This window comes from Oncorhynchus clarkii, chromosome 17 (assembly GCF_045791955.1).
Source record: "Oncorhynchus clarkii lewisi isolate Uvic-CL-2024 chromosome 17, UVic_Ocla_1.0, whole genome shotgun sequence".
Classification (NCBI taxonomy): Eukaryota; Metazoa; Chordata; class Actinopteri; order Salmoniformes; family Salmonidae; genus Oncorhynchus; species Oncorhynchus clarkii.
The window spans coordinates 53,616,583-53,629,572 of NC_092163.1; the positions used below are offsets into that span (position 1 = coordinate 53,616,583).

Sequence of the window (12,990 nt, forward strand, 5' to 3'; positions counted from 1 at the left end):
AATTATTCAGCATTCTTATGGCTTGGGAGTAGAAGCTGTTAAGGAGCCTTTTTGATCCTGGACTTGGTGCTCTGGTACTGCTTTCTGTGCGATAGCAGATTACTTGGGTGACTGGAGTCTTTGACAATTTAATGGGTTTTCCTCTGCTGTACCAGGCGGTGTTGTACCTTCTACATGTTGTACCTTCTCCTCCCAGGTCAGCTGAGCTACATCTTTTTCCCCCGGCATGAAGAGGAGTTCCTGCACAGCAGCGTGGGCAGCGCCCCCTACATCCTGGTTCTTGGCCAGGACTGTGCCGCACGCTACCAGCTGCTCAACTGCCTGCTGGGGGAGCGGCTCCTGCCCCTAGGTCCCGTGGCGGGTGAGGCCTGCAATGGCGTTCATGGCACGGCCTGCAAGAGGAGGAAGCTGTGCTTCACCCACGGGCGCCAGACGCGGCTCAGCCTGGCGCTGCCCGGCCAGTATGAGCTGGTGCACCAGCTGGCGGCCCACTGTGGGCGCTGGGATACGGTGCCCAGGGAGGATCTGGAGATCCAGGAGGAATGTGAGGACCCCGCCCACAGACTGGCCGAGCTGGAGATCACCCTGCACCACCCTCTGCTACAGGTACACCAGGGTTTCCGTTATCCTTAATTGCTTCTGATAATTGTTTCTGCTGGTGTGAAATGTGTTTAACAGTTTTGATTAGTGATGCACCGATATTACATTTTTGACCGAAACCGATATTTTCCTTGTCGCAAAAAACAATGCTGATATAAAACATTTTAGTGGCCTTTTAATCATTCTTGTACAGTTGAATAGTTAACACACACATGGACGCAGCGGTCTAAGGCACTGCATCTCAGTGCAAGAGGCATCACTACAGTCCCTGGATCGAATCCAGGCTGTATCACATCCGGCCGTGATTGGGAGTCCCATAGGGCGGCGCACAATTGGCTCAGCGTCGTCTGGGGTAGGCCGCCATTGTGAATAAGAATTTGTTCTTAACTGACTTGCCTAGTTAAATAAAGGTTACACACACACCACGCTGACCAAAACATTATTTTGTTGGTATTTACATATGTCCCCATTACCAGTAAAACATAATCAAAACCATTTCTTTCACTTACTTGCTGTGCTGTTTCGTTGTTCAGTTTGTCTCATCCAGGATTTCTATGGAACGCCATTTGGGTCTTTGCATGTCAAAAAAGATACGTCAAATAACACTGTTTGAGGTGTCAAATAAGCTCGCTTACCTGAATATGACTGCACGTCACAATAATTTAATGCTTTCATACATTCATACTTTTACGTAGTTATTACAAATTTATTACAAATTGATTACACTATCACTCAAATTTCATATGTCACAACGATTCATTGATACATATGCTATGATGCTGGTAGTTGTCTCGCGCACCTACAGTGCTGGTCATTAAAAAAAAAGCTAGCTAGCTGATGGATGCAAACAATGTTCTTCCACAAAAACATGGCAAAACGAAAATCTGTTTCAGCAGCTGTAGTTGGCTAGCTAACTTAATAGCTATGTGTCATCTAAAATAACCCTAATTTATAAGACAGTTCTTATTTGATTAACGGTGGTCGGACCCATCCGTGAAGCTAGCCACAATATGGATTAGCCACAATGGAGAACATTGTGGTTAGCCTTCAAAATAAAAGTATGTCATTGACAGTGACGCAAATAGTATAATTATGCCATAATTGAATAGATCATGCTAAACGAGGTTGGAATGTTATATAAAATCAACAAAAGACAATTTGACAATCTGACGTAACACTGGATGTATTATACTTTAGAATTGCATTGTGGGCATACTTATTTCACTGTGCAGTCTTGCCTATGGATTGTGGATCAATGACATGGGGTATCAGTCTACTCAGTGACACCCAGAGAACATTACTGTCGTAGCTCTTATTGCGGGACTCTGAAACAACTGGGAATTGAGCCACATTTATTGTTAACCTATGTGCATTGAACACTATTCCTGAGGAAAAACAATACTGTGTGAATGTTTTGGAGTCTGCTAACTCTGAGGAGGATGTTGGGGGGAAAAAATATCTTGCATATTGAGTAGACTGATACCCCGTTTCATTGATCCCCAATCCTTAAGTAAAGATGTACAGTGCAATATGAATGTCAATACACACCATAGGCTGACTGGGGAGGTGATTTCACATACTCGCAGTTCCAAGATAAGAGCTACAATGCTCATATTTGTGTAAACTCTAAACAGTTGTTTTCTGTGGGTGTCACCGAGTAGGCTGATACCCCATTTCAATGCTTCACATTCCAACCTTTAACATTATATAGTCTAAATATGACATGATTCCTTCTGCATCACTTTCAAAGAGGTACTTTTATTTTGAAGGCAAACTGCGAATTCCACTTGTGCCCTATCCTTATTGTGGCTAGCTTCACAACACATAACCTGGTCCGGTTGAGCCTCACAAGCCAGATGAAGCTAGCCGGCTGCTTATAATGTTAGCTTTGGGCGACAGGGTTAAGTAGCTGGCTAGCTATTTATTTTCATGAAGTACAATTTCAATAGGCGAACAACAAGTGGCTACCTAGCTAGTACTTACTCACAAGGATTCCTAAATCATTGCTAAGTGTAGTGAAAATAACTGCAGTTTCTACTGGTCATTGTTTACAGGCTAGTTGTATTGGTGCTAGCTAGGTACCAAGCTAAAGCTAGCTAGCTACCCCAGTTGCGGTCAAACAAATAATGATTTATTACCAACCTGGTATTGTTAACACATTGTTTGTGGCCGGTGTTTGCTTGTTTGCAGACTTTTTTTGTACAGTTTTGACAGTGCTACTGATAGTAGTGGTGGCGCTTCACTTGCTCGTGCAAATTCAGAAAACACAACATTCTATAATAGAACTGTTATTTGACATATCTTTTTTGACAAGCAAAGACCCAAACGGCGTTCCATAGTATGTCGTGAAACTAATAGCAGTGACGCTATTACTGTGTAACTCCGGTAGGGCAACATCTGGGAAAAATAGCGCACTTGGTAACGTTAGTGTGTACCGGTGCTCGACCAGTTGCGAAAGCCAACATCACCCACAGAGAGCGGTTGATTGTCAAGGGCAATAAATTCCATTATCTTGGTGTTAATGGATTTCGCCTTTGAGTTGTCTTGCTGAAGTTCTTACTCTATCAAATGATTGCTCGACTTGTTGACTGCTCGATCCACACAGCAGACATTATGGGCTAGGTTAGGAATGCTGTGTTGAACGTGTAGCGCAATTTTACGTGGTGTGCATATCTATAGGTATATGACGTAATGACGTCAGCTTTGGCATCAGTTTTGCACTGGCTTAACAAGACATTGGGCTGATACCGATGTTGGCATTTTTAGCAAATATCGTCCAATTCCGATATGTTAACTGATATCGTGCATCCCTAGTTTTGATGACCATGATTAAAATAACTACTTTTTATTTCTCAACTTTATTCGAATATTTATGAAATGCATATTGTTATATTTGGTAGCACACTTTGTTTTTCTTCGACTCCAACCCCATTCGATGCGTGGAACGGATGTGGGTGGGGCTAGGTCTACATAAGGGTGCTAATTTGAAAAAAAAAACTCACAAAAGCTCTGAAGGCCGATACGTAAAGCTTATTAAAGAGCAGTGATACTATCAAGAGTAGTGGGTGGGTTCCTAATCATTTTCCATCTCAACTGCTACCATGCACCTGCAAAAAAGATAGCTCAGATGTGCGAGAGCCTTTTGAATTACTCAATTGGTAATTGCAGAGCTCCTCCATTCATGAACATAGTCTGCCTATCAGCACGTCACCCAACACTTTGCAATGTGAGCTGGAGGTAGTAAGCATTTTGAAAATGCAGTGCATTTGGAAAGTATTCAAGCCTCTTGACTTTATCCACATTTTGTTACGTTAGTCTTATTCTAAAATGTATTATTGTTTTTTCCCCCTCAATCTATAAGCAATACCCCATAATGAAAAATCAAAAACAGGTTTTTGGAATTTTTACAAATGTAAACTCAGCAAAAAAAAGATGTCATTTCACTGTGAACTGTTTATTTTCAGCAAACTTAACATGTGTAAATATTTGTATGAACATAAGATTCAACAACTGACATCAACTGAACAAGTTCCACAGACATGTGACTAACAGAAATGTAATAATGTGTCTCTGAACGGGGGGGGGGGCTACACCAGCTACATTAAGTACTGCAGTGCATCTCCTCATGGACTGCACCACATTTGCCAGTTCTTGCTGTGTACCCCATTCTTCCACCGAGGCACCTGCAAGTTCCCAGACATTTCTGGGGAGAATGGCCCTAGCCCACACCCTCCGATCCAACAGGTCCCAGACGCGCTCAATGGGATTGAGATCCGGGCTCTTCGTTGTCCTGTTGGAAGGTGGACCTTCGCCCCAGTCTGAGGTCCTAAGCACTCTAGAGCAGGTTTTCATCAAGGATCTCTATACGTTGCTCCGTTTGTCTTTCCCTCAATCCTGACTAGTCTTCCAGTCCCTGCTGCTGAAAAACATCCGCACAGCATGATGCTGCCACCACCATGCTTCACTGTAGGGATGCTGCCAGGTTTCCTCCAGACGTGATGCTTGGCATTCAGGCTAAAGACTTCAATCTTGTTTCTTATGGTCTGTGAGTCCTTTAGGTGACTTTTGACAAACTCCCAAGTGGGCTGTCATGTGCCTTTTACGGACTAGTGGCTTCCATCTGGACACTACCATAAAGGCCTGATTGGTGGAGTGCTGCAGAGATGGTTGTCCTTCTGGAAGGTCCTCCACAGAAGAACTTTAGAGCTCTGTGTCAGTGACCATCGGGTTTTTGGTCACCTCCCTGACAAAGGCCCTTCTACCCCGATTGCTCCATTTGGCCGGGCTGCCAGCTCTAGGAAGAGTCTTGGTGATTTCAAACTTCTTCCATTTAAGAATGATGGAGGTCACTGTGTTCTTTGGGACCTTCAATGCTGCAGAAATGTTTTGGTACCCTTCCCCAGATCTGTGCCTCAACACAATCCTAACTCGGAGCTCTACGGATAATTTGCTTTGACCTCATGGATTGGTTTTTGCTCTGACATGCACTGTCAACTGTGGACCTGGTTTGCTGATGTCAACATTGTGAACAGTGTGTCTCATGGTGGGGTTATGGTGCAGGCAGGCATAATCTATAGACAATGTACACAATTGCATTTTATCAATGGCAATTTGAGAGCACAGATACCGCAACGAGATCCTGAGGCCCATTGTTGTGCCATTCAGCCACCGCCAACACCTTGCGTTTCAGGATGCACGGCCCCATGTCGCATGGGTCTGTACACAATTCCTGGAAGCTGAAAATGTCTATTTCCATTGCCTGCATACTCACCAGACATGTCATCCATTGAGCATGTTTGTGATGCTCTGGATTGACGTGTATGAACGCGTTTTCCAGTTCCCACCAATATCAAGTAACTTCCGTTAAGTAGTGTTTAATGGCAACAGCCGTTAAAGAGGAGTGGGACATCATTCCACAGCCACATTCAACAGCCTGATCAACTCTATTCGAAGGAGATGTCTCGCTGTGTGAGGCAAATGGTGGTTACACCAGACAGATACCGAGTGGTTTCTGATCCACGCCCCAACTTTTTGTTGTTTTTAATCGTTATGTGACCAACCGATGCGTATGTATTCCTAGTCATGTGAAATACATAGACTAGGGGCTAATTTTCTTTCAATTGACTGATTTCCTTATATGAACTTTAACTCAGTCAAATCTTTGAAATTGTTGCATTTTATATTTTTATTCAGTGTGGCTAATTTTACACCGCAAGTCAGATGTCTCTTTGCCGAAAATGGTTCCGTGTTTGCAAACCAGCTAACGTTAGCTAGCTACGTTGGCTATTAGCTCCTATATGACAACTCAGCACCATGTTTATCTAGCCGGGTAGCTCGCAAAGTAGCTGATCTAGCTAGCTATCACCACAGATGAAAGGGTTAGTTCTGATAATCTTTGTTAAAAGGTCACATATGCTTAGCTAGCTTGCTTATTGCATGCATGTCAGGGCATGTTGACACGAGCCTTATTAGTGAATTCACTAATATTTGTAACAGGAGTTTGATTTTGGTCACTGTGTCAATTCATCAATTTCAAAATGCTGCACCTTTGTTAGAGATTGAGCCGCCATGCTTTTGCTGCTGATTTTCCCAGCTAGACATTCCTCGGCATTGTGCAGTGCTCATGGCTCAGACGGTGAGTGGCGGCTGGTATAGTCCCTCTACATCGCAAAGCTGGTGCTATCGTCAAAGCTGGTAGAGAAGGGCCGATAGCCTAGAAAAGGCCAATATCAGCCTGATATATTGAACTAGACGATTATTGGTCGTTCTTTAGTCATCTTACGTAGATAATAGTCCTGATAATATAGACCTAGGTCTACATAATATCCAAAACAACTAACACATTCATCAATTTTGAGTCATTTTAATTGTAATGTCATGTCTTTCTACTCAATACCGAAACTAATTTTACCAAGTCGTTAAAGTATTTATAATTTTAAGTGTATTTTGGATGTAATCAAAGCATTAGAATGTTCTAGAGGACACTAGTATTTACCCTGGGGGGAAGCGCGCGCCCCCACCCCCCGGCATGGAGCACCCTGGCTGGCTACTTTTTTTTATTTGGCTGGCTACTCCATGTACTTGCGGAAGAAACATTAGCCACACAGTCAGCTATTCAATATCTGCACTGCCTGCGGGTAGAAGCAGTCTCCAACCAGGTGGTTTGAGATTGCCTGACGGACCGTAGGGGTGACAACAGTTAGTGAATGGGGTCCTTGGATATAGAGGTTCTTGTTTGGATGCAATTTGGACATGTGAGGAGGATTCTGATGGTGGGTGTCTGTTTACCATGTAAGCCTACAAATAGCACAGAGTAGCAGGATTAGTGGTAAAGGGTCCTTTTACTTTTTGGTATGCTCATTGACGTTACAGCATTGATATTATAAATGCCTGTTTGGTTGGCACATGAGTGAGTTTCTGACTTTGCCGTTACTAGAAGGGTAGGCTTGTTTTTAATCTTTCTCTCCAGGCTGGAAATGTAGCTCTCACACATGGCTTAGCTGACACACAGATTACTGCACAGAGTAGATTTTTCATGTTAGTCAGAACTCTCCCTCTGGGTTCAATTTATTTCTGTGGCACCAGGAAAATGTGGTGTGGTGTTGCATACAGAGGACTCGTTGACTCCTGTACCAGGTGGATAGACATGTAGCCCATCTTGCTCGGCTGATCAACATGCCTTGGTGGGTGGAGTGCACTGTGCTCACTTGTCACGTGCTGGCCGAAGAAAGTAGCGCTTAATCCTTCAAACAAAGGCCTCGCTTAGCTGGTCGTCGACAGGCCCCAGACAGTCCTGCAGGCAATGCCTGCACTGCTTTGTCGGCCGCCTGGCCCCCCGCCCACCCTCCACCACTTAATGGCCCTGATCTGATGCGATTCACATGACCAGGGCACATAACTTCCAAACCCTTCGCTGTGATGACGTTTCCATGGTTATGCCCGGATGCCTCCCTGAAGGCACTGTTTATTAGCGCATGTCATGGTTTACCTTTCTATTTTTTCGGTGTTTTGACAAATTATTTCTAATAGCAAGCTTATTATTTGGAGCCCAAAATGAGCTTATATATGTCAGGTTGCCCTGTTATTGGTTTTGGTCTCTTTTTTGTGTTAAATTGGCAAGGCAGGATTCTGAGTATGAATGGAGCAGTGACAGAGCCAGAGTAAGTCTATATGTGAAAACCTGTGTGACTACGTACACACATGAGTAAATATTAAGTGGAGGTGCTCCTGTACCCATCTTATTTTTCCTGTTTTGTTTTCAGTGTTAAAGGACAGTCAGATTGGGCTCCCGAGTGGCGCAGCGGTCTAAGGCACTGCATCTCAGTGCTAGAGGCCTCACAGACCCTGGTTTGATTCCAGGCTGTATCACAACCGGACGTGATTGGGAGTCCCATAGGGCGGTGTACAATTGGCCCAGCGTTGTTAGGATCTGGCCAGGGTAGTCAGTCACTGTAAATAAGATTTTGTTCTTAATTGACTTGCCTAGTAAAATAAGATATATGGTGGGCTAGATGGGGAGCTATTGCTATTGTTTACTCAATGAAAGAGACCTTACCTTAGAAGCTGTCAAATTGGGCTGTAATGTAACGTTTTATACACTTGTCAACCTGGTTTAAACTTCTCATGATAATTCAAACGCATGTGCCAGGACGGGTAGGTGGGCTAAGATGTGGTTTAAAAATGTAGTCAGAGCAGTGCTTCAGAGGTGTACCCAGCTGCTATTTACTCAGGGGCTAGAGGCAGGCAGGGAAGCAGCTCTCAGCCCACTGTGACATTCACACAGCCATGGCAGAATTGTAACGCCCCATTTTGGGAGACCAGTAGAGGAAAGCACTAACTCTCTAATTACCTCCCCACCCCATCTCCCCTGGGCTCCCCACACAGTGATACACAGAACTGGGATAGTGCTAACCTTTGGATGCGTGTTTCAGAGCTACGTAACCTCCCCGACATTAGTCTGCCACAAGTTCATATAGCCTAGAATGTCCTGCTTGTTTTCAACAATCGGTCGAGACATCTTTAGCATAGACTATCCAAGTATGCTATTATTGGAGAATGCTGTTTTGAAGTGACACATTAGAAGTTTGACAGCATGTTAGATGTGTCTCTATCTAGACAACTTGTCAGGCTGAAAGGGAAAAAGATATGCAGATTGCGGGTTGAAACAGTCTATTGTCTGATATAGCTGTGATAAAGTAGCCCAAAGATATTCAGCTGTTGGACTACATTTGGAAATCGATTGTATTATGAAAATTCAAACATTCTATTTATTTTGATAGCCTAGAAAAATTTGTTTACAACCGATCTTTGTTCCAAAGAAACTGCTCAGTTGGCCACAGCTCTTGTTTCTTGGAGACAGGACTCACTGCCTCCTTTGTGTGGCTGCGTTTGTTATTTCTCTCTCTTTTACACTGTGCTCCCCCCTCATTTCTTTCCCTCTCTCGCTCTATTTATGTTACTGTATAATTCATCAAAAGTGGAGCAAAAATGTTTTCTTGCTTAGATTTCTGTTGCCCTCCCATACCCTTTCCCATGACCAGACTGTTTGTGTTTATGGGGGATGGCACTCATTTATGTCCTAGTTAGAAACTGTTATGTGACTGTTGTACAATCATCAACAAGATGGTGGTAGTAGTGTATGTTGGAGAAATATTGTGTACTCCCCTGTATGTTTGCTCAACCTAAATCTTTGGATTAAAAAAGCTAATCCCAGAGAATTAGCCTTTTGATAAGTGTTTAGATTTCTCCACAACATTTATATAAGTGTCTGAGTGCTGCTAGGACCATTTGAATGACTGAAGTATTTTCCCTGTTCTGTCAGGAGGCGAAAATCATGGTGGTGCCGTGCCCCAGTGTCCAGCCCATCGAGGAGGCCCTGGAGGACTGCACGCGTAACGTGGTTCCCATCATACTCTATGTGCTCAACCAGGACACCCTCACTGCCGAGCAGGTGGCCGAGCTGAGGAAAGTCAAAGATACGCTCCCCTTCCCCATCTTCTTCATCCGTATCCCAGCCGAGGCCTCCCCTGAGCCCAGCCGGCGCCTGGAGAGGGAGAAGAGCCCCCTTTACAAGCAACTGCTGTCCCTAGGCTTTCTCAGCACCCCAGTAGGGAACTGTTCCTGCGGAGCCCCCTCCCAGACGCCCAGCCTGGCCACCAAGCCCCAGAGCGTACTGGGGGAGGCCTTTGAGAGGCTACACCGCCTCCTGGTGCCCTTCACCCGCCAGGTGCTCCACTTCCAGCATGTGGAGGCTGCTAACCTGCTCAACGGGGTGCACTGCCGCTGCCTCGACCTCTTCATCAACCAGGGGAGTAGAGGGACTTCTGTGTGGGATTCAATCAATTAGCTAATTAAATCTATATAGTGTCACAATGTGTAACAGAAAATGATTTAATTTGAAGTAGAGAAAAATGATAGTGGTGGCAGAGGCTGACTTATCCTTCTCTCCCTGGCTGCAGGCCTTTGACATGCAGAGGGACCTGCAGATCACGCCGCGGCGGCTGGAGTACACGCGGGAGAAGGAGGGCGAGTTGTTCACCTCCCTGATGGCCATTGCCAACCGCAAGCAGGAGGAGATGAAGGAGATGATCGTGGAGACGCTGAGCAGCATGAAGGAACAGCTGCTGGAGGATGCTGCCAACCTGGAGTTCACAGGTACACAGTCCAAAGGCCAACTAAAGACTGATGCTGTCAAAAGTCTCTGAGATAATAGCATACCATAGCTGTACTACTGACCCCAAACTGACCTTCACTTGGTGATGGATGACACTGAGTTGACAAGACACAATCTTGAGGTGACCTGTGTAGGAACTAAAAGGACCTTAATTGTTAATTTGGGACATACAGCTGACACAAAAAGTAGATGCAACCAAAGACATGATTAGTTGCAAAATGTGGAAGTGTCAAATAGTTGGCATGGTGGGGGGTGAGAGGGAGGAAGATCCATTGTTCAGTCAGCAGCAGGTGTCAATATGATACTTTGCCAAAAACATTGAATACTACTTGACAGCTTACAAATTATGCATTTAATGTAAGAAAGACCATTTAGCCTACTTGAAAAATGTCACTGAAATTTCACCACATTATCTTTCACTCACGCTTTCATTCAATGTGTCTTTCTCTGACCTCACAGACCTCATAGTGGCGACCAATGGAGAGCCTGTTACTTCAAAGGTTATAAAATCCTGCATCCACCAGATCCAAGAGCTGATAGTTGTGAGGTTAAACCAAGCGGTGGCCAACAAGCTGATCAGCTCTGTGGACTACCTGAGGGAGAGCTTTGTAGGAACCCTTGAGCGCTGTCTAAACAGCCTGGAGAAGTCCAACATGGAGTCCTCCGTTCACAACGTCACCTCCAACCACCTCAAACAGGTGTGTGTGTGTGTGTGTGTGTGTGTGTGTGTGTGTGTAAAGTCACAACGTTAGCTAATAGGATTCCTCAAAAGATGACGTAAAAGACTATGTATGTAATTACATTTTTCTCACAAGACAGTTGTTTTAACTTAAATAATAACATCTTGTTCTGTTTTCTCTCATCTCTCTGCCTGTCTTGGTCAGATCCTTAACGCTGCCTATCACGTGGAGGTGACCTTCCATTCAGGATCCTCTGTTACGAGACTTGTCTGGGAGCAGATCAAACAAGTAACAATTCCCAGTCAAGCCTCTGGAATATGATTTTTTAAATAGTAGTTTTTTGGAATAACAACAACCTTGATTTGTCATTAGCAAAATAGCAAATCACAAATGCTCTCTCCCGCTTTCTCTCCTCCCCTATGAAGATCATCCAGAGGATAACGTTTGTGAACCCTCCTGCCATCACACCAGAGTGGAAGAGAAATGTGGCCCAGGATGCCATAGAGAGCCTGAGTGCTGCCAAGCTGGCGAAGAGTATCTGCTCCCAGTTCAGAACACGCCTCAACAGCTCCCACGACGCTTTTGCTGCCTCCCTGCGACAGGTACACCAACCCAGCCTTGGCTAACGTTTTTGTCTCAAACTGGAAACCTTGTTTTTCATGCACCTTCACACTCTCCATCTGGTTTTGCCTTGGCTGCTACTTTCTTTCCCAGCGGGAAAAACTGTTTGCAATTATGTTAAAATTAACTATCAACCATTTTCTTGTTGTGATAATGACATTTCAACCAGTTTTGCCAGGTTCTGTTCATGCTATGTCTTGGGACTCTCAGCCTGCTTACTTGCAATGTCTCACTTAAGCCACTCGTCAGTCATGCCTTTTGTTTTGCAACAAGTTTGATTTTCTGTTTGAATTTCTTTGATCTCAATGATCAAATTGCTGTGAGGGTTGTCCCCACGACTGAGAATGTGATTGTCATGATTGCGAAAGACCCACAGTTTTTTTCTGATGGTGTTATGTGGAGGAATGTCGTAAACATTTGTTGGAGCATACTGAGAAGCTGTGTTTGTTTTGTACAATTGCCTATGAGATTTCAACCAATAACATGTATATGTGTAGCTGGAGGAAGGTCACACAGGGCGGTTGGAGCGTACTGAGGACCTGTGGCTGCGTGTGAGGAAAGACCATGCCCCACGGCTGGCCCGCCTGTCTCTGGAGAGCCGCTCCCTCCGAGACGTGCTGTTGCATGGTGAGTCTCTCTCCTCTCTCTATCTATCTATCTTAAAAAGATGCCTTATTTACGTAATTTTTCAGACCCTTTGCTATGATACTCAAAATTGAGCTCAGGTACATCCTGTTTCCATTGATCATCCTTGAGATGTTTCTACAACTTGATTGGAGTCCACCTATGGTAAATTCAATTGATTGGATATGATTTGGAAAGGCACACCTGTCTATAAGGTCCCACAGTTGACAGTATATGTCAGAGCAAAAACCAAGCCAGGAGGACGAAGGAATTGTCCGTAGAGCTCTGAGATAGGATTAATGGGAGAACTTTCCAGAAGGACAACCAATCTCTGCAACATTGAAGGTCCCCAAGAACACCGTGGCCTCCATCATTCTTAAATGGAAGAAGTTTGGAACCACCAAGTCTCTTCCTAGAGCTGGCTGCCTGGCTAAACGGAACAATCGGGGTACAAGGACCTTGGTCAGGGAGGTGACATAGAACCCGATAGTCACTCGGACAGAGCTCTAGAGTTCCTCTGGAGATGGTTGTCCTTCTGCAAGTTTCTCCCATCTCTGCAACACTCCACCAATCAGGCCTTTATGGTAGAGTGCCAGATGGACGCCACTCCTCAGTAAAAGGCACATGACAGCCCGCTTGGAATTTACCAAAAGGCACCTAAAGACTCTCAGACCATGAGAAACACGTTTCTCCGGTCTGAATAAACCAATATTGAACTCTTTGGTCTGAATGCCAAGCGTCACTTCTGGAGGAAACCTGGCACCATCCTTACGGTGAAGCATGGTGGTGGCA

The 12,990-nt window shown here is 44.7% G+C and overlaps 1 protein-coding gene across 1 annotated transcript in view; it reads left to right on the forward strand.

Moving 5' to 3' along the window:
- The window catches only part of LOC139371114 (dual serine/threonine and tyrosine protein kinase), a 48,370-nt gene that overhangs the window by 4,981 nt on the left and 30,399 nt on the right, over positions 1-12,990 (forward strand). The window contains exons 3-9 of the mRNA XM_071111192.1: positions 197-606; positions 9,422-9,925; positions 10,059-10,254; positions 10,733-10,971; positions 11,158-11,241; positions 11,379-11,555; positions 12,072-12,201. Coding sequence (XP_070967293.1) covers positions 197-606; positions 9,422-9,925; positions 10,059-10,254; positions 10,733-10,971; positions 11,158-11,241; positions 11,379-11,555; positions 12,072-12,201 — 1,740 coding nt within the window. The remainder of the gene's footprint in view (positions 1-196; positions 607-9,421; positions 9,926-10,058; positions 10,255-10,732; positions 10,972-11,157; positions 11,242-11,378; positions 11,556-12,071; positions 12,202-12,990) is intronic.